This window comes from Taudactylus pleione, unplaced genomic scaffold (assembly GCF_031769625.1).
Source record: "Taudactylus pleione unplaced genomic scaffold, aTauple2 ptg001137l, whole genome shotgun sequence".
In the NCBI taxonomy this organism is placed as follows: domain Eukaryota; kingdom Metazoa; phylum Chordata; class Amphibia; order Anura; family Myobatrachidae; genus Taudactylus; species Taudactylus pleione.
In genome coordinates this window covers 3728727-3750681 of record NW_028285538.1, presented here as the reverse complement: position 1 = coordinate 3750681, position 21955 = coordinate 3728727, and the positions used below count along the sequence as shown (strand labels likewise).

Below are 21955 nucleotides of genomic sequence, written 5' to 3'. Positions count from 1 at the left end.
CCAGTGACATGGCCTGCAGGACTACTTCCGATCCTGACTAAGGAGGAAATTGATGAGGAGGGAGTTGACGGTGTGGTTTGCAGGCGCTTGGATACAACAGGACAAAGGGATTTAGGTGTTCTCGGACTGCTTACAGTCTTAGCCAAAGTTTCTGAACTTGACAGTAACTTTTTATGAACGCACTGCAGGTGACGTATAAGAGAGGATGTTCCTAGGTGGTTAACGTCCCTACCCCTACTTATTTCACCTTTACATATGGTACATATGGCAAGACAGTTGTCCGGATTTGGATAGAAATATTGCCAGACCAAAGAGGTGGAATGTTTGGTCTTCTGCCCAGGCATGACCGTGATGGGCTTTTTCATCCTACGGACAACAACTGTCTCCCCCAGAGCCTGATTTAAACAAACCACATCACCATCAGAATCCTCCTCGCCAACTTCCTCCTCAGCGCCAGCTACCAGTATCCTCATCCTGTTGTACTTCAACAGTGACATCTTCAATTTGCATATCAGCAAGTGGACTGTGGGTGCTCCTTTCAGCACTTGCAGAGGGCGTGCAAATGGTGGAAAGAGCCACCTCTTCCCGTCCAGTGCTGGGAAGGTCAGGCATCGCAACCGCCACCACACTTGGACTCTCCTAGGAGATTTGTGATATCTTCTTAGAACGCACAGTTCTTTGCTGTGCTTTTACCAGCTTAACTCATTTGATTTTTGTAGCGGGAGGAGGGCTTCCATCATCATGTGAAGCTGAACCACTAGTCATGAACATAGGGAAAGACCATAGCCGTTCCTTGCCACTCCGTGTTGTAAATGGCATATTGGCAAGTTTATGTTTCTCCTCAGATGATTTAAATGTTTTTTTTAAGGTAATTTTCCTGAACTTTGTCATTTGGGATTGTATATGCCCTCTACTATGACATTGGGCATCGGCCTTGGCAGACGACGTTGATGTCATGTTATCCAGTGCTTGAAGTGGGAATTTAGAGGTGGGGGTATGGTGAATGAATCTCTTCCCCCCCTCCCCTTGGGCCCCTGCTTCCATATCACCCCATTGTACGTCTCACCCCCCAACTCCACTCTCCCTGCCTGCTCCCCTCTCTCACACCCTGCCCTTCTCACTAATTCAATCTCTGTCACCCCCTACAATACTAACTGCCTGCCTCCCTCTGTCTGCCCCTCTCTCTATTCCCTCTCACATCCTCCCCTCTCTCTATTCCCTCTCACTACTTACCTCTGTCCTGCGCTCAGTGCGCTGCTGGAACGGAGCTGCAAGGACTCAGGAGCACTGGGTCCCACATTGCTGGTGCAGTTGTGTGAGCCAATGAGAAGCTGCCACTTGGCAGCTTCTCATTGGCTGGCGGCCACGAGCCCTGTGATTGGCTGGCTGCCGCGAGCCCTGTGATTGGCTGGCGGCTGCGAGCCTTGCAATTGGCTGGCGGCCAGTGTGTGTGTGCTGACTGTAGCCGGGACCGAATGCTTTGTCCCAGCTACATGCCAGTGTATCCGCTGCCACCGATCGAGATGTGTCCCTTGCGGGACACATCTCTATACATACTGCATCCCAGCGCTGGTGCATTCTTTTCTGCGGCTAAAATGAAGTGGGGCCGGGAAGTGGCGGTATGTCATACCGCCGTATACCGCCCCACTTCGACCACTGATGTTATCTCTATGTCATGACTAGTGGCAGCAGCTTCAGCACTAGGAGGAAGTGGTTCTTGATCTTTCCCTATTTTATTTCTATCGGAGAAAGTTTGGTCCTCCATTTATGTTATATTGATATATACGTGCGGCTAAGGCGCACACAAACACAGAAAATAATTTTTTATTTTTGCTGGAGACTAGTGCTCTTTGGGGGTTACACCACCCTTTAAGAGATGAGCCAGCCGGCTCTTTACTTATGGGACACAGGCGCACGCTTGGTGCTGCTCCTTTGTTGATGCACGTGCAGCTACAGTGTACACAATTCACAAAGACAGAAAAAAAAGAAGAATCTTTCTTTTTTGTGGAGCGCACTTTGGGGGTTACACCACCCTTTAACAGACAGACGCATGCTTGGCGCTGCTGCTTTGAGGATTCACGTACAGTGGCCCTGATTCAGAGCCAGACGCTCTGACAGAGCGCTCGCTCTGAATCAGGGCCGGCCTTCTTGTTTTTTAGAGTGGCCTCCTGGCCGCTCGCATAGCTGTGGGTGACCACCCACAGTTATAGCGAGCGGTCAGGAAGATGGTCGCGATGGTCAAGACCATAGCGACCATCGAGCTTGCGACGAGAGCCTTGTGGTAGGGTCTCATTGCCGCAAGCCCCGGAGAGATTTTGGCTCTCACTCCCCCGGCCCGCCCATCAAAGGGGGCGTGCTGTCACTCAACATCGACAGCACGCCCCCTTTGGTACGAGACCCAGAGCGACGATTTGTCCGTTGCTATCCGGGTCTCGCGCATGCGCACGATGGAGCCGGCTCCATTGTGTGCATGCGCACTGGGCCACCATCGACCCGCTTGCGAGCGCTCAGCGCTTGCGACCGGGTCTGAATCAGGCCCAGTGCACACAATTCACAAACACAGAAGAAAATGTTTTATTTTTGTTGGAGTGCACTTTGGGGGTTACACCACCCTTTAACAGACAGACGCATGCTTGGCGCTGCTGCTTTGAGGATGCACGTACAGGGCACACAATTCACAAACAAAGAAGAAAATGTTGTATTTTTGTTGGAGAGCACTTTGGGGGTTACACCACCATTTAACAGACAGATGCACACTTGGCGTTGCTGCTTTGAGGATGCACGTACAGTGCACACAATTCACAAACACAGAAGAAAATGTTTTATTTTTGTTGGAGTGCACTTTGGGGGTTACACCACCATTTAACAGACAGATGCACGCTTGGCACTGCTGCTTTGAGGATGCACTTACAGTGCACACAATTCACACACACAGAAAAAAAAATATTTTTTTTGGAGTGCACTTTGGGGGTTACAGCACCCTTTAACGGACGAGCCAGCCGACCCTTTACTTATGACACAGGCGCACGCTTGGCGGTACTTTGTTGATGCATGTGCTGCTACTGCGCACAGAATTCACAAACACAGAAAAAAATATATATTGTTTGGAGTGCACTTTGGGGGTTACAGCACCCTTTAACGGACGAGCCAGCCGGCCCTTTACTTATGACACAGGCGCATGCTTGGCGGTACTTTGTTGATGCACGTGCGGCTACTGCGCACACAATTCACAAACACAGAAAAAAAAATATATTGTTTGGAGTGCACTTTGGGGGTTACAGCACCCTTTAACGGACGAGCCAGCCGGCCCTTTACTTATGACACAGGCGCATGCTTGGCGGTACTTTGTTGATGCACGTGCGGCTACTGCGCACACAATTCACAAACACAGAAAAAAAAATATATAGGGGTGAGCACCCCTGATGGACAGAGCACCCCCTGGACAACACTACAGCACCACTTTAGGACTGGGACACTGCACAACACAGCCCAGCCAGCCCCTATAGACTTTGGAGTGGACACAGCCCCTATGGACAACTGCCTGCACAACAAAGCCCAGCCAGCCCCTATGGACAACAAACTGTACAACACAGCCCAGCCAGCCCCTATTGACAACAAACTGCACAACACAGCCCAGCCAGCCCTTATGGACTTTGGATGAGTGGACACAGCCCCTATGGACAATAGCAGCACAGCACAACACAGCCAGCCCCTATGGACTTTGGAGGAGTGGACACAGCCCCTATGGACAACAGCAGCACAGCGCAGCACAGCACTACACTACACTACACTACACAGCCCAGCCAGCCCTAACTCCCACCCTCGCTCTTCACTGTCCACAGCCGAGTGAGAAAATGGCGCCGACGCGGGTACCTTTTAATAGAATCCAAAACCCGCGAGATCCGGAAGGCGGGATGATGACGTTTTGCCTCGATTTCCGATCCGAGTCAGGTGGGAAAATTCAAGCCTGACTCGGATACGACTTGGATCAGGGGGGCCCGGGGGTTCGGATTTCAGAAATCTGAACCCACTCACCCCTAGTAATAATACAGATAATAGAGTTTTACTTGTGACTTGTTCACGAATAATATAAGCAATTAAAAATGTGTACATAAATGAGTAATGAATATACACAAGGCAATTAAAGCAGTATAGATTGGTAATACCACAGCAAATAAATTGGATTAATGATTCAAGGATAAAATAAATAAATACTTGGCATGTACTGTACACATATGATGAAAAATGCAATTAAAGTCCTTATATCAGGGTACAAACTAACTAATAAAACAAAGATATCCATCCAGATGCTGTGATTACTATTCAGAGGTTCGAGTATAGTAAACAGACAAAAATTAAACTGTGTATTTTATTTTTCCACCACTCTTGTGGATGTCTCAATTACAGAGAAACGACAGGATCATGATATTACGGCATTCATAAGTTCCATCATATTACAACCTGTACAGTTGCTAATTTACATTACAGGTTTTAATTATTTGTTTTTAGAAATATGTGACTTTGGGAATGTCACTATTTTTAATAATAACCATCAGCCCAGTAAAATTCTTAAGGTGGGTAAATCGTTCATATCAAGTGTGTATTCACTATGCATGCTCCCGCAGTGTTGTCGTCACATCAAGTGTGTATTCACTATGCGTGCTCCCGCAGTGTTGTCGTCACATCAAGTGTGTATTCACTATGCGTGCTCCCGCAGTGTTGTCGTCACATCAAGTGTGTATTCACTATGCGTGCTCCCGCAGTGTTGTCGTCACGTCAAGTGTGTATTCACTATGCGTGCTCCCGCAGTGTTGTCGTCACATCAAGTGTGTATTCACTATGCGTGCTCCCGCAGTGTTGTCGTCACATCAAGTGTGTATTCACTATGCGTGCTCCTGCAGTGGTGTCGTCACATCAAGTGTGTATTCACTATGCGTGCTCCCACAGTGTTGTTGTCACATCAAGTGTGTATTCACTATGCGTGCTCCCGCAGTGTTGTCATCACATCAAGTGTGTATCAGGCTTGCCTACCCTCCCGATTTGGTCGGGAGCCTCCCGAATATTGGGTGCCGCTCCCGACCCCCTGGAAAGGCAGGCAAGCCTCCCGGCTGCCGCCTACCTCCCGACTACTAGTAGAAACCCCAGCAGCAGGGGGAGCCCGATGAAGCGATTCACGCTGAATCGCGTCATCGTGGCTCCGCCCCCTGCTTCACAATGCCTTTTTTTGGCATTGTAAAGAGGGGGCGGGGCCATGGGCGTGACCGCATGATAGCGTCAACGTGGCCCCGCCCCCTCTTCACAATGCCGAAAAAAGGCATTGTGAAGCAGGGGGCGGAGCAACAATGACGCAAAATGACATCATAGCCCGTCCACGCCTCCCCGCAGAATGCAGTCATTCAGTTTCCTCCCGGTAGGAGGGAGGTGAATGTCAGCAAGTATAGTGTGTATGCACTATGCGTGCTCCCGCAGTGTTGTCGTCACATCTTGAGGTCGCCTCTACATGCAGCTGAATCTGTCAATCTCGTTCAAAATTTTTTCGAGAAATTGTGCAGTGTGTACACACTACCAGATGACCAGGCGATATGTTAACGTTATATAGCTAACGATCTAACAACCAAATGATGCAAGATATATCGTTCCGCCGTTTTGGAAGATTGCACAGTGTGTATACACTATATTGTATTTCTGGGAGTTCAAGGGAAATCGGGATGACCATCGCATCGCACGGACTCTTCTCCTCGATTGCCGGAGATGTTTAGCGGGGATCCTGCTGGAGTGTGCCGCGGTGGCTGGTGATGACATCACTTGCCGGCGGCTTGCCTTCCTCGCAGTCCCGCTAACTGCTTCCACACTGCTGTATGTTATTCCAATGTTTCACGTCTAGGCAGACGCTTTCTCACGTGAAACGTTGATATCATCACCAGCCGCCATGGCACACTCCAGCCGGATCCCCGCTAAACATCCCCGGCAATCGAGGAGAAGAAGAGTCCGTGTTGCAAGGACCTGAAGCATACTTGCCTACTTTTGAAAAAGCCTTTCAGGGAAATTGTGAAAGCAGAACCTATCTTTACCCTTCCCTAACTTTTTCCAACCACCCTCCCCCTTCCCCACCTTGCTGATACCTGTTATTTAATTGTGTTTAATACAGTCTTAATAAATTTTTTAATCACTCACATATTTATTAATTTATTTTATTGAGTCTTTTTATTCTGTAAGTTTATTTTTTTTAACAATTTGTACACAATCTATTTTTTTCCCAGTGAATTATGCATATTTATTTATTCGGTCCTGTTTTTTTACTGAGTTAGAATTTATTTACACATACTGCGTAACACACCTAGCGCTTAGTTACTCTCATCATATGTTCAATTTTTAATATTACTGAGCTGCTTATTCTTACACAGCGCAGCATACTAGTACCTACCTTCACACGGCAAAACATTGTGGGCGTGCTAATGTCTTGCTAGCATTCGCGGAATTTGCATACTTTGGATGCGGACAGCTGCGTGCGAACGTAGCCTTGCGAATGGGTCTGAATCAGGCCCAAAGTTCCCAGATGCCTCTGTTTGATTGACAGGCAGAACATTTGGGGTGGGGGGACGGCCTGCGTTCCCAGAGTTCTAGGAGTGCTGAGTCCAGGGTGGATACAGACTTCGTGGTTTTGCAAGCTGCCAGGACACGGTCAAGCTGCGGTAAGCTTAAGCAATCGCAAAAACAATGGCAACCTTTGGTGATCCCAGGCTGGGACCTCGCAGATGCAGCAAGGGGGTGTCTGTTTCCAACAGACACATCCTGGTGCGATTGAATTGTGGCTCTGCAATTCCATCTGTCTCTGAATCAGGCCCACAGTCATTTGGATTTGTGAAGCCGCATTACAACCAACGGCTGCTGCAACATTTGCTTATTTTTGCACGGCATCTCTGAATCAGGCCCCAAGAACCATTTGATCCACCTTGTCTGCTCTTTTTTATTTATTCCTGCATGCGAACACTTGGGGGCGGGGGGGCTTTCAATTGCCCAGGACTTCCACCTAGTTATACAGAATCACTCCCTCCTACTATCAGTACCTGCTAGGATGAAGTTAAATTTATTACAACATTTTAAAAATCTCATACATTATAAATAAGCCTTATTCGAAGAATAATGCATCTTTTTTAAAAAAAAAATATTAATCTGCTACCAACATCTTGAGGAAATCAGAAGCCATGAAGAAGAAAAAAGCCATTGAAACATGAGTAAACATGGAAAACTCATCAAAAAACATTGAACATCGGAAACAAAACATTGATGGATCCCATGTTTCATCATTTGATTCCCATCCATAGCTCACAGTAGCCGTAAAACGATTAATAATGTGAATAAGAAAGTGATTTGAAACACATTGAGTACCCGAAGAGTTGAAGACCATCTGAATCTGAATGACACCAGATTGATAACTTGTGAAAGAGGCCAATGTAATGTGCAAACTTCACTCTAGGAACCCTTCATCTGATATACTGTGTTTAGTCGAAAGCCAGAACTTGTCCCCAATTTTGAAACTACACATCTCTTTTTACTAGCAAATACTTCATAATGACTATAAGCTTTGTGAATATTCTTCTTTACTCCAAAGAAATCCATAAACCTGGCAATACATCTGGAACAGAACCATAAGAACATGACAGTAGACCTGGAAGAATAACATGGAGCACACATGCAGGACGAGAAAAAGGAGAATGAGACAAGAACTCGGGACAGTGGTTATTGTGAGCAAACTCTGGCCAAGGGAATAAATCAATCCAATCATTTTTGTTCAAGGGAATGTGAAACCTAAGGAAAGTGTCAAAGTCCTGGTTGACCGGTTCAGTTTGTCCATTGGATTATGAGTGGTAACAGGAGGAGAAATGTAATTTGATATTGAATGCTTTACAAAGGGCCTGCCAGTATTTTAAACAAATTATACCCCTCAATCAGATAAACTTACAGAGATGTGCAGATGGAAGACCTTTCAGAAAATTCTGTGCAGGTTTTAGGGCAGAAAGCAACACTTTAAGAGGGACAAAATCAATAGACTTGAAGAATCAGTCCACAATTACCCAGATGGTGCTATAATTTCTGAATGGCGTCAAGTCAGTAGCAAAATCCATGGATGGATGTGACCAAGGATGAGTGGGTATGAAGTGGAAGTGAAGGACCTGGAGATGCTTGGTATGGAGATTTCTTCCAAGCACTAACCGATAAAATGCATGCTTTTTTGTAAAGTTGGCCACCAGTTGTGATGAGACAAGAGAGCAATTGTTTTGGTATTACAAAAGGCTGACCTGCAAAAATGATTGACATAGGTCCAGTGGAGCAGCTGTGTTTCAGTTTCAGAGACACAGGGAGTGTCTGTGCCTTCTTGATGTACAGAGGTGCCATATGATGTACAGAGGTGCCATATGATGTACAGATGTGTCATATGATGTACAGAGGTGCCATATGATTTACAGAGGTGGTATATGATGTACAGAGGAGCCATATGATGTACAGAGGTGGTATATGATGTACTGAGGTGCCATATGATATACAGAGGTAGTATATGATGTACATAGGTGCCATATGATGTACTGAGGTCCATATGATATACTGAGGTGCCATATGATATAAAGAGGTGCCATATGATGTACAGAGGTGTCATATGATGTACAGAGGTGCCATATGATGTACAGAGGTGCCATATGATATACCGAGGTGGTATATGATGTACTGAGGTGCCATATGATATACAGAGGTGGTATATGACGAACATAGGTGCCATATGATATACAGAGGTGCCATATGATGTACAGAGGTGAATGACTCCAGACAGATTGATTTGCTTTCTTCTAACAATTTGAGTAACTGCAGATTGAAAGATCGCGATAGGGCATAACTGAGAGTGAGATTAAAGTGGCCAAAGAAAAAGGACCTTGTCTGTGGTTAAGACACTGAGGGGGAGCTGTACTAAGCTTTGGAGAGTGATAAAGTGGAGAGAGATATAGTACCAACCATTGAGCTCCTAACGGTCACTTTACAGGCTGTGGATGAAAAATTACAGTTAGGAGCTGATCGGTTGGTACTTTATCTCTCTCCACTTTGTCACTCTCCAATGCTTAGCACATTTCCCCCTGAGGGTTCTGAAGATACAGAAGGTTCTTATGGTCTGTAAATACGATCACCAGATGTTTGGCTATTTCCATTAAGTAACGCCATTCTTCAAAAGCCATTTCAATGGTAAGTAGTTCCTTGTCCCCTGTTGAAAATGTTTCTCTGCAGGAGAAACATTTTCAAGAAAAAGAACCCGCATGTATACAACTTCCCTGAATCTTCTCTCTGCAGCAACACAGCTCCATATCCTATTGAAGAACCATTGACTTACATAACAAATTGGCCATCTAAGTACTGGAAGCAGCAGAAGGGTAATAAAAAGAAAAGTCAGGAGGAGCCAGAGGTCATACAGTACATAGAGAAGTTAAAGAAAAGCCTGGGGGAACACACTAAGAGGAACTGCGTACAAAGCCTGGGTCAAAACACTGGGAGGTCACAAATAAACCATAGGGAAATAATAAAGAGAAGTCTGGTTCAAGTTATGTCATACACAAAAGTAAACACAACAGATATCACAGAGTGTTGGAGCTAGGTAGTGAGCCTAATATCCTGGCAGCCAGAGTGGAACTTATGTGTGGAGTCTGAGTCAAACAGCCCATCTCTGTGATGACTGCTGGAATAAAGCCAGGAAAGTGCTGCATACCCACCACTTCCCCGGATTTATTCTAGCAGTCATCACAGAGGAGGGCTGTTTGAATCGGACTTCCATATATAGAAAGGGGAATTGTGCTGGTCATGATGTTGAAGCATCACAGATGGAGTCATAAGAATAGCTGCCATGGATGAACCACAGGTATCACCCGGAGTACAGCGTTTTGTGACACCAGCAAATGTGCGCAATCAATTCAGTGCATGCAATGCGGAAGCAATCACAGCCATCTTACACTCAACTCTGCATTAGCACCTTAGCATTTAAACCCATTCCAGTGAACAAGCTATGGATATTTTATAGGGATACTTACTGAAGCAATAGTCCTTTAATACTGTACTAGATTGCTATGACCACAGACCAACTATATGTTAACTTACCATTTCTGCCATGATAGATTCGGTTGAACCCTCCCCGGTTAATGTCTTTAATCACATCGGAAGTTGTGCCGTGATACAAATGCTGTATATTTCTCCGTCCAGGGTTCTTTTTGTCCACTGCTTGCTTGTTGATTGTGAAGCTCTGCCATAGTTTCCAGTTCTGAATTCTTTTAATCTAGAAACATATAATGCATTTCCATATTATTTTTTACATCTACTTTAAGGGAACCAATTGTAATTTTTAAGTATGATATGTAGCCTGTATTAGTATAGTATGCATCATAGCATAGTATGATATCTCTGGGCCCTTAATGTCACTTTATATTTTATATACAGTACTGAGTAGGTACAGTACTGTTGATATTTACTTTGTGTTATATTTTACTATATCCAGTAAAGCCTATAAGCAAAATTCATTCCATACAAAAAATTCCTTTTATTTTATTAATACTACTTATTAACAGGTAAGTAGCTATAAAACTAAAAAGTAAGGTTCTGCCTAGACCACTTTCACTTGGAAGTGAGCATGTTACATTTTGTGCTCTCTATGATCTCTCTTCAAACAACTTCTTCCAGACCTCACAACAGGAAAGCTGAGAAACATAGATGGAACCAGCTTGTGAAAGATAATAGCACAATCAGATGGTAATCATTTTGTTCTATATAGCACTATATTACACGGACTTTATTAACAGCAACATCTGTTTTTTTTTGTGTGTTAGATACTCATTTTCATACTATGCATGTGCTGAAATAAAATACATATAATTTGTATTAATTTTTGCATTTCTTTAACTTACATCTGGAAAAGAAGTGCAGGAGAGGAAAGGGTCAGTTAAGCATCAGCCAAGTAAAGTAAGTGCATGTTCAAGTAATTGTGAGTCAATTAACCAAATACAGTACACAGACATTGATATGTCTGTCAGTAGGCAGATCTCTTGCAGGTACTGGAAGTCTGTTGCAAATATGCACAATGATGATTATGACTATCAGCAGTACTATCTAGCTACTTCTGATTGACTGCTGATTAACAGGTTAATTAGTGTCTGTATGTATACATTACTTATGGCAGAAGCCAGCTTGTACTTCTTACCAAAGACACCTGTATTAACTACTGTATATCATCAACGTAACTGAACTCTAATAAATACAGGACAACTGTATATGGTGTTAACATTTATCATCAATTATTGCTAACATTAAAAGAAGAAAATTGTGGCAATGAAAAAGGGGGAAGGCAGATCAATATATTGTAAGATAATATAACAGGCTCTGCAACTACAAAAGCTTTAATATGGCAAACAAAGTGTAATCATCCAGGTCCATATAATCACATTAAAAGATCTGAAACCACAGTAGCCTTAAGATGTCAATAGGGGCGTAATCATCTATCCCATAGGTGCACAACTAAAAGGCAACCTCTCCTCCATATTTATTCTAATAAGGTGAGACCCATCTGGTAAGATGGAGTTGCTGTCAGTGGCGTCACAAGGCAGGTGCAGGGGGTGTGGGCTGCACACGAGTGTTACCCGCCGAGGGGTGACACCAAGGTGCAGACTGACACTCCCCTACTGTGACAGGTGCCGGGTGCTGCACTGTAATATTAAGTGCAGCACCCGGCTCCTGACACTGTGAGGGAGCCGGGCACTGCAAGACAAGGCAGTCAGCACGCACCCCCTGCACCCCCCCAGTAATATTAAAAATGGGACCACGGGGATTCAGTCTGTGAGGCCACACCCCCATCCCATGATGCCACGCCCCTTCTTATGAGGCCATGCCCCTTTTTGGGCCGTGCTCACAACATCCCTCCCCGCACCGGGTAACACCACGGGGAGGGACACCAGTGGTTGCTGGCCTCTGGAATAGAGGCTAACAGCTGACACACCACTGTGTAGGAGAGTGTACCTGCTGTGCCCCACAAATTATTTGATCTGCCAGAACCCCCCACTGACAGCAAAGCTTGCTCTATGAGCCACAGCCCTGCCACTATAACTACAACCTAAAGCAAACCACAAAAACTGAAAGAAAACTCCAGGAAAAAGAGCCATGCTGTCACCCACCAAATTCATACTGTCAGAGTTGACATCAAGATACCAGAACAACACAACCACCACAGTACAACTGAAAATGATCCATGAAATATACTCTGTCAAATCTCAACCACCCATATGGACATCATCAAGGACCAATAAGGATACTATCAGGGACCCCAGTAGGTATGCCTGATGTTTGCACTCTGACTGTGGCCAGGGGCAGTAATTTAATTCACCATGATTGTATCACACTAGAGTCAGGACTGTTATTGCCCAGATACCCAAGTACTGATGCAGTGAAGGCAGAGATGAATAGACTACTCACACTAAATATTCTACAGTATCTCTCTGCACATTATACCATTCACTTTCTTTAACACCATCACCCAAAGTAAATATAAAGGGCCACAGGTCTCCAACACTTTATTACTGTGCGCAAGCTCCATGCAGTTAGTTTGGACTCCCCCATGCTTTTAGCAATAACAGTTATAGCATCACTTTAGCGATCTCATAGCTTCCTCAAAGACTGGGTTCTGCAGAGTATATGAAATACTGTAGACTAAGAAAGAACACTTTATTTACAAAAGAAATACAATGCTTAGTTAAATGTTGCAAATAAACAAAAAGGGATTCTGGTACCAAGACAAACATGTATTGCAATTTCATATAAAAGGTAAAAACCTTAAAGAATAACACGCAGCCTTTTCTGTACTGGGGGCACAGCGGAAACTGATGGTGCAGTCTCTCAATTAGTTTGATCCCCAAAGTCTGACACAGAACAAAAAACTAAATGTACAGCGTAGAAAGAAATGAAAGATGACTGCTTTTTCAGTACCAGTGCGGAATCGCAGCTTTTTGTTTTGTACAGAACAAGAAACTCCCATAACTTTTATTCTCTGTGCATCCATCCTATAGATGATGTCAAGACCAAGTCTCTGATGACTGGCTGGTCATTTAATTGAATCAGGGTCCATACTAGAACCGACCACTTAAGTTTTAACTTAAGTACAAATAACTGCACAAAATAACCCCTGTGAAATAATTACTGCCCCATTTCTAGTCTCCTAAATACTAGAGAGGCTTGTCTAGAACCGTCTCATCTGCTACCTCTCTGATAACTCTATCTTTGATCTTCTCAAATGTGGCTTCCCCCTCTCCACTCTTCTGTAGTGAAACAAAGTCACCAATTATCTTCTCCCAGCCAAAACCAGGGGCCTCTTCTCCCTCCTGCTTCTGGACTTCTCTGCAGCCGTTGACATTTTGAATCACCCTCCTACTGTGCACCTTTCAGACCATTGGTCTCTCTGGCACCATGCTTTCTTGGTTCACCTCCTACCTCGTCACCACTCATTCTCTGTTTCCTCCTCTGGTCCACCCCCCCATCCATTCTTTCCATTTGCATCCCCAAGGGAACTGTCCTTGGCTCTCTGCTCTTTTCTCTGTACACCTCCTCCCTGGGTGAATTTATCAGTTCCTTAAGCCTCCAGTATCACCTCTATGACACTCAACTATTACTGTTAACAACACCACTATCTCTTCCATTCCCTAACTCCACTGCCTGTCATTCTGGACTCTTCCCTCTCCCCCCATATTCAATATTTTCAATATTTTTTGCTATCCTACCATGTTCCATCTCCACAACATTGCTCACATCAGATTTTTTCTCTCCCTGGATGCCACCAAAACCATTGTTTCACTCACTGACCTGCTCCCATCTTGCCCAAAATCTATACTCAACTCTGCAGCTAGACATCTGTCTCTCAAACCACTCCACATTTGCCTCCCCTCTCTGCCAGGCCCTTCACTGTCTCTCCTTCCCCTACAGAATCTTCTTCAAACTTCTCACCATCATATACAAGAACCTCTCCAACTCTACTGCTCCCTACATCTCCAACCTCATACACACTCCCTCTCACCCTCCCCGGTGGACCAATGATAGCTGCATTTCCTCCCCTCTGGTTACCACATCTCACTCCAAAATCCATGATTTCTCTTGTGCTGCCCCCAACTATTGGAACAATCTCCCTCATTCTATTAGACTATGCCCAAACCTGCATTGCTTCAAGTGGGCACTGAAAACCCACCTGTTCATAAAAGCATATCAGCAGAGCCATAACTAGGGTGGTGCGACATGTACCACTGTACAGGGAACCGTAGGGCAGGGGGGCGCTACTCGGGCCTGTCAATTTAAAATTTTCTATTTATAATCATTCTCACTTGTAGCTTCCTCTTCTTTTATCCTTGGCATATCCACATTTCAAAATACTATCAAACCCGGACTCAGACCTATCACTTTTCACATGGCAGTCAGATACCTTACACATGGAGTTATCTCTCCCACAATTTCTGATTGTAGCACTGAAAACAGCCATCGATTCAAGACTCAGGTGTTACAGCACACCTTGAGTACCTTTGCCAGAGCTGGTTAGTTATATTGCATAATTATTGTGTCATCACTGCAACCATTGGATTCACACTGTGTTTAGCAGTGACATCTGGATAATAGTGGTACAACAAGATCAGTAATCCTTCCCCATGAAACTACACCCCTTTTTTGGGTGTGCGTCTAATGTCCCTATTACAAAAATGGGGAGGGAGGGTGGGGCTCTAATGCTCTTTCTGGCCCAGGGCACCAAAAAAATCTAGTTACGGCTTTGCATATCAGTCTCACCAAGTAGTCTACCTTGCCCTCTTGCACCCTCCAATTCTTCCACTCCAGCTTCCTGCCACTTACACTGGCTCACTCCTAATGTCTTCTGTTTGTCACCCCCATCCTTCCTAATGTTCCATTGCCTACTTCTTTTACACACCAACTACACTCGACACCACCTTCTTGGACTCTCTGTCCCTGGACTCCACTCTTTTGTTGCTTTTGATTCTTCAGACAACCCAGACCAGTCATCTGCACCCATGCTAATAGGTACAGGTTTCAGCTCAAATTGCATCAGTGGCTGTGTTGAGAGTTGTAGTGCTATTTGTTACCTATCTACTGTATTGTCAGTTCTCTGTACTGTAATGCTTTACCCTGTACAGTGTTATTGTTTTGCCATCTTTACGTGCTGCAGACCACTTGTGGCACCCTATAAATAAAGTTTATTATTATTATTATTATTATTATTATTAATAATAATAATAGCATAACTACTGTACATAAAATATGGTATTTATACATCTCCATTCTTTAAGCTATAATATTAGTTTCAAACATGACTGCAATGTGATGTGGGATTGGTTAGATATCTAATTTCTCCAAAATCATAAATCCTAGTGATTTTCAAATTGCACCTAACCTATTTATAAATTTCAGATATTTTTCTATGATTTTGGAAGCTTCTAGCTGTTATAGAAATATTATTTAAAAAAAAAGATAACATATGGTTTTGTCTTTGTTTTCTGTCTGTAGTCTATAGGCACCTTGTGGTAGACTTCTCTCTGTTTATTTCTGGTGTTCAGTGCCAGTCGAGACATCCAAGTCAGGGAGGAGCCCTGCATGGAAAGCAGACAGCATAGAGGAGAGCCAGAGGTTCAGTTGGCTGGGCAGCCAGAGGTTGCACAGCTGAGCTGGCTGGCTGCTCACAGGTGAGTGGGAGGAGAAGAGAAGAGAGGCAGGCCAGTGCGACTATGGATCATGCCCGGACCTGTATCATGCAAGGTCGCACATCTGAGCCTGCTGCCTGCTCATGGATGAGTGGGAGGAGAAGAGAGGCAGGACAGTGCGATTAGGGATCATGCCCGGGCCTGCATCATGTGAAAAATCTTCATTCCAGACCAAAGGCACAGGTACACTGGCTCTTCAGCATCAGCGCTGGACAGCTTCTAGATGGCAGCCAGTACAGTAGTGCACAGGAATAGGGCAGGTCTCTAACTCATGATACAGCATCCAAGAAAGGGACTGAAGGTATGCCAGTATCATAGCCCTGGCCACCAAGCAGCTAGCCAGCTGTGGGACAAGACGTGCTGGTTGGTTGCACATGGCCACAGCAAAAAAGGACAAGGTGGGGTGGGGGGTAGGAAGCAGCACAGGAAGAAAAAGAGAGGAAAAGCAAGGAGGGATAAATGCAGATTAAGATAGAAAGAAAGACAGGTGGAGAGAAGAGAATAAGAAACTGGAGAGAAATGGTACAATAAACACCATGCAATCTAACAGCAGACAGTGAGTAGTGATTACTGCCCTGTCGAGACATCAGTAAACAAAGAGGTCTGAATCTCTGCACATTAGACACATAAAGACTCCTAAGGCCTAGCTGTCACAATCCTGGCTAGTTTTTACCTTTTGTGACTTACCTCTGCCAGCTACTCCATGGATCTGTGTTTGTAATTCTCATGGGACATCTGCTCTGGCTGAATCATGCTGGCTGTGACATCTCTGTGTGTGCACACTGCTCTCCTCCCCACACTGATTGATCACCTGGACCCTGCTCTGTGAGGATTGCTAGTCTTAATTGGAATCACAGGTGTGGTCCTGATTCTCAAGGTCTGCAGAGATGATTACTCCCTCTGCATGTTGTGCCTTGCTCCACTCAGAATGCCACTGCCAGAACACCTGTCTGTAGCCACCAATCGCTGCCAGACACTAGGTATATAGATCCTCCTCTAATAGCACTCAGTGCTTGAACATCTCGTTACGTCCTGTGGTGTACAACTTGTGCTATTGCTGTACCTCTGAGTACCAGTATGTCCCAGGCTCCTGCTGGTTCCTAGACCAGTGCTATCCGTAAGCCTGCTGCGTTCAGCTATCCACGCTACCAGCCTCTCACCTATGGCTCCCAGGCCGCTCCAAGTAGCTTCCATGCTACCAGCTTCTCCACACAGCTCCCAGGCCGCACTAAGTAGCTTCCACGCTACCATTTCTCACCCACGGCTCCCAGGCCGCACCAAGTAGCTTCCACGCTACCATCTCTCACCTACGGCTCCCAGGCCGCTCCACGTAGCCACCCAGCTACCAGCGTCTACCCATGGCTATCCAGCCACTCCACGTAGCCACCCAGCTACCAGTGTCTACCCACGGCTATCCAGCCGCTCCACGTAGCCACCCAGCTACCAGTGTCTACCCACGGCTATCCAGCCGCTCCACGTAGCCACCCAGCTACCAGCGTCTACCCACGGCTATCCAGCCACTACACGTAGCCACCCAGCTACCAACGTCTACCCACGGCTATCCAGCCGCTCCACGTAGCTACCCAGCTACCAGCGTCTACCCACGGCTATCCAGCCACTCCACGTTGCCACCCAGCTACCAGTGTCTACCCACGGCTATCCAGCCACTCCACGTAGTCACCCAGCTACCAACGTCTACCCATGGCTATCCAGCTGCTCCACGTAGCTACCCAGCTACCAGCGTCTACCCACGGCTATCCAGCCACTCCACGTTGCCACCCAGCTACCAGCGTCTACCCACGGCTATCCAGCCGCTCCACGTAGCCACCCAGCTACCAGCGTCTATCCACGGCTATCCGGCCGCTCCATGTAGCCACCCAGCTACCAGCGTCTATCCACGGCTATCCAGCCGCTCCACGTAGCCACCCAGCTACCAACGTCTACCCACAGCTTCCCAAGCCACAACAAGTAGCTTCCATGCTACCATCCATCTGCAAGACCATCTACTAGTAACCCGACCAGCTCAGTCAGTCTTCCTGCCAGTCCCAGTCCGGTTCCTCCAAGTCCACTAACCTCACGGCTCATTAGCTGCACCAAGTAGCTTCCGTGCTACCATCCATCTGCATGCTCATCTACTGGTACCCCGACCAGCTCAGTCAGCCTACTTGCTGGTCCCAGTCCGGTCCCTCCAAGTTCCTTCTGGTCTCACTCCAACGTTGCTAGTTTCCAGTTCCATCATCAAAGGCAGTTCTCACTGCTACCCAATTCCTATATTAAAAGAGCTATTCATGTTACCCATGGTTCCAGTCCAGCCGGTCTCCAGTGATTCCAGTTCATCACCTGAGACAGGTAACTCACTAACACCAACTGTGACAGTAGGTTCAAGCCTAACGATGGTGGCGGATCAAGCACCTAATTCTGGATCAAGGTCACAGGTGTGGTCCTGATTCTCAAGGTCTGCAGAGATGATTACTCCCTCTGCATGTTGTGCCTTGCTCCACTCAGAATGCCACTGCCAGAACACCTGTCTGTATCCACCAATCGCTGCCAGACTCTAGGTATATAGATCCTCCTCTAATAGCACTCAGTGCTTGAACATCTCATTACGTCCCGTGGTGTACAACTTGTGCTATTGCTGCACCTCTGAGTACCAGTATGTCCCAGGCTCCTGCTGGTTCCTAGACCAGTGCTATCCATAAGCCTGCTGCGTTCAGCTATCCATGCTACCAGCCCCTCACCTATGGATCCCAGGCCGCTCCAAGTAGCTTCCATGCTACCAGCTTCTCCACACAGCTCCCAGGCCGCACCAAGTAGCTTCCATGCTACCATCTCTCACCCACGGCTCCCAGGCCACACCAAGTAGCTTCCACGCTACCATCTCTCACCTACGGCTCCCAGGCCACTCCACGTAGCCACCCAGCTACCAGCGTCTACCCACGGCTATCCAGCCGCTCCACGTAGCCACCCAGCTACCAGTGTCTACCCACGGCTATCCAGCTGCTCCACGTAGCCACCCAGCTACCAACGTCTACCCACGGCTATCCAGCCGCTCCACATAGCCACCCAGCTACCAGCGTCTACCCACGGCTATCCAGCCGCTCCACGTAGCCACCCAGCTACCAGCGTCTACCCACGGCTATCCAGCCACTCCACGTAGCCACCCAGCTACCAATGTCTACCTACGGCTATCCAGCCGCTCCACATAGCCACCCAGCTACCAGCGTCTACCCATGGCTATCCAGCTGCTCCACGTAGCCACCCAGCTACCAGTGTCTACCCACGGCTATCCAGCCACTCCACGTAGCCACCCAGCTACCAAGGTCTACCCACGGCTATCCAGCCACTCCATGTAGCCACCCAGCTACCAGCGTCTACCCACAGCTATCCAGCTGCTCCACGTAGCCACCCAGCTACCAGCGTCTACCCACGGCTATGCAGCCACTCCACATAGTCACCCAGCTACCAACATCTACCCATGGCTATCCAGCCGCTCCATGTAGCTACCCAGCTACCAGCGTCTACCCACGGCTATCCAGCCACTCCACGTAGCCACCCCGCTACCAGCGTCTACCCACGGCTATCCAGCCACTCCACGTAGCCACCCAGCTACCAGCGTCTATCCACGGCTATCCAGCCGCTCCACGTAGCCACCCAGCTACCAACGTCTACCCACAGCTTCCCAAGCCACAACAAGTAGCTTCCATGCTACCATCCATCTGCAAGACCATCTACTAGTAACCCGACCAGCTCAGTCAGTCTTTCTGCCAGTCCCAGTCTGGTTCCTCCAAGTCCACTAACCTCACGGCTCATTAGCTGCACCAAGTAGCTTCCGTGCTACCATCCATCTGCATGCTCATCTACTGGTACCCCGACTAGCTAAGTCAGCCTACTGCTGGTCCCAGTCTGGTCCCTCCAAGTTCCTTCTGGTCTCACTCCAACGTTGCTAGTTTCCAGTTCCATCATCAAAGGCAGTTCTCACTGCTACCCAATTCCTATATTAAAAGAGCTATTCATGTTACCCATGGTTCCAGTCCAGCTGGCCTCCAGTGATTCCAGTTCATCACCTGAGACAGGTAACTCACTAACACCAACTGTGACAGTATGTTCAAGCCTAACGATGGTGGCGGATCAAGCACCTAATTCTGGATCAAGTGCTTTCCGTAACCTAATTACTCGCTTGGAATCACAGGAGGCGGTACAGCATCAAGTACTACAGCTTCTGCAAATTCTGACTAACCGGCTAGATGATACCCAAATCTTACCTGAACCCCTAACTACTTTCCATCAACTGCTGGAACAGCTACAGGCTCTACTCAGCAAAATCTTTCAGATAATTCCTGAATTTCTTAGAGCTACCTCTGTCTCAACTAAAAACTCTGTCTTGGAATCTCTAAGAACCAAAGATCTTCCATGCCAAGTAAAGTGAGACATCGAAGTTACCCGCGCTCCAAGCTCTCTGTGGCTGAACGCCAGCGGCGTAAAGATTTACATCTCTGTCGCTATTGTGGAGCTTCTGACCACTTTATCAAGGCTGTCCCCTTTGCAATTCCAGCAGTATAACAATGTGTCAACGTCTCAATGCCTATTCCGGTCCCGTCCAGGATTCTGCCTGTTCCGGTCCCAGCCCAGATTCTGCCTGTTCAGGTTCCAGCCCGGATTCTGCCTGTTCTGGTCCCAGCCCAGATTCTGCCTGTTCTGGTCCCAGCCCAGATTCTGCCTGTTCTGGTCCCAGCCCAGATTCTGCCTGTTCCGGTCCCATCCCGGATTCTGCCTGTTCCGATCCCGTCCCGGATTCTGCCTGTTCCAGTCCCATCCCGGATTCTGCCTGTTCCGGTCCCGTCCCGGATTCTGCCTGTTCCGGTCCCGTCCCGGATTCTGCCTGTTCCGGTCCCAGCCCGGATTCTGCCTGTTCTGGTATGGGACTCCAGTTGGCAACCCCAGGAGGGGTCTCCAGAGTCTCAACCCCAGGAGGGTCCTCAAGTCCTGTAACCCAAGAAGGGGTTTTGAGTCACTCACCCCAGGAGGAAGTCTCTGTCCTTGCATCCCAAAAGGGGGGTTCATGTTCCATACCCCAAAAGGAAAAGTCGAGTCAGCTTCCCCAGAAGGGGATTTTGGGTCCCATACTCCAACAGGGAGTGTCAAGTTCTGTACTCCAGGAGGGGACCTTAAGTCTCTCACCCCAGGAGAGGGTTACAAGAATTGCACCCCAGGAGGGGGTCTCAAGTCTCGCAACCCAGGAGGGGGTCTCAAGTCTCATACCCCAGGATGGGGTTTCTAGTACTATTCCCCAGGAGGGCAATTCAAGTGCCTCATTCCAGAAGGGGATCTCAATTCTCGTACCCCAGGAGGGGGTTTAAAGTCTCATACCCCAGGAGGGGGTCTCAAGTCTCGCACCCCAGGAGGGGGTCTCAAGTCTTGCACCCCAGGAGGGGGTCTCAAGTCTCATACTCCAGGATGGGGTTTCTAGTGCTATTCCCCAGGAGGGGAATTCAAGTGCCTCATACCAGAAGGGGATCTCAAGTCTCGCACCCCAGGAGGGGGTCTCAAGTCTCGCACACCAGGAGGGGGTCTCAAGTCTCGCACCCCAGGAGGGAGTCTCAAGTCGCGCACCCCAGGAGGGGGTCTCAAGTCTCATTCCTCAGGAGGGGGTTTCAAGTTCCAGTTACCAGGGAGAAGTGTCTTGTACTACAAAATCTGATCATGGTTCCTGTTCAACGTCTCCTGCTAATATCGTTCCAGAGGATGACAGTTTCTGTAGTCTGTACTCAGCCTTGTTTGTTGAAGCTGCTGTCTCTGGCTCCTCAGGACTACTTCCAGTTCCTTTAGTTAGTCCAAGTACCGAACAGCTGTCAACTTCAGTTGTTTTGACTCCTCATCAATCGGAGCATCCTCAAGTCTCTTCCAGCTCTGCACCTGAATGTGCTCCACAATCCTCGAACATACAAACTTCATCGGATACTCCAGGATGCATATATTTTGATGGGGACTTATCGCAATACTTTGCATTACTGGAGCAATATGCTGCAATCATGGAAGCAGATCCAGCTTGTGGTATCACTCCTACCAACTTTACTAAGTACCTTCTCTCTTCCTTTAGAGGTAAGGCATTGGACTGGGCCAATCCTTTCATCGAGTCTAAAGATCCTGTGCTACTAAAAATAAGGACTTTCAGTGAAGCTGTTATTAAAGAA

General features: G+C 47.1%; 1 protein-coding gene across 1 annotated transcript in view; it reads right to left on the bottom strand.

The window, feature by feature from the left end:
* The window catches only part of LOC148453523 (protein mono-ADP-ribosyltransferase PARP15-like), a 98172-nt gene that overhangs the window by 6694 nt on the left and 69523 nt on the right, over positions 1-21955 (bottom strand). The window contains exon 12 of the mRNA XM_088461992.1: positions 10135-10309. Within this exon, the coding sequence (XP_088318118.1) occupies positions 10135-10309 (175 nt within the window). The remainder of the gene's footprint in view (positions 1-10134; positions 10310-21955) is intronic.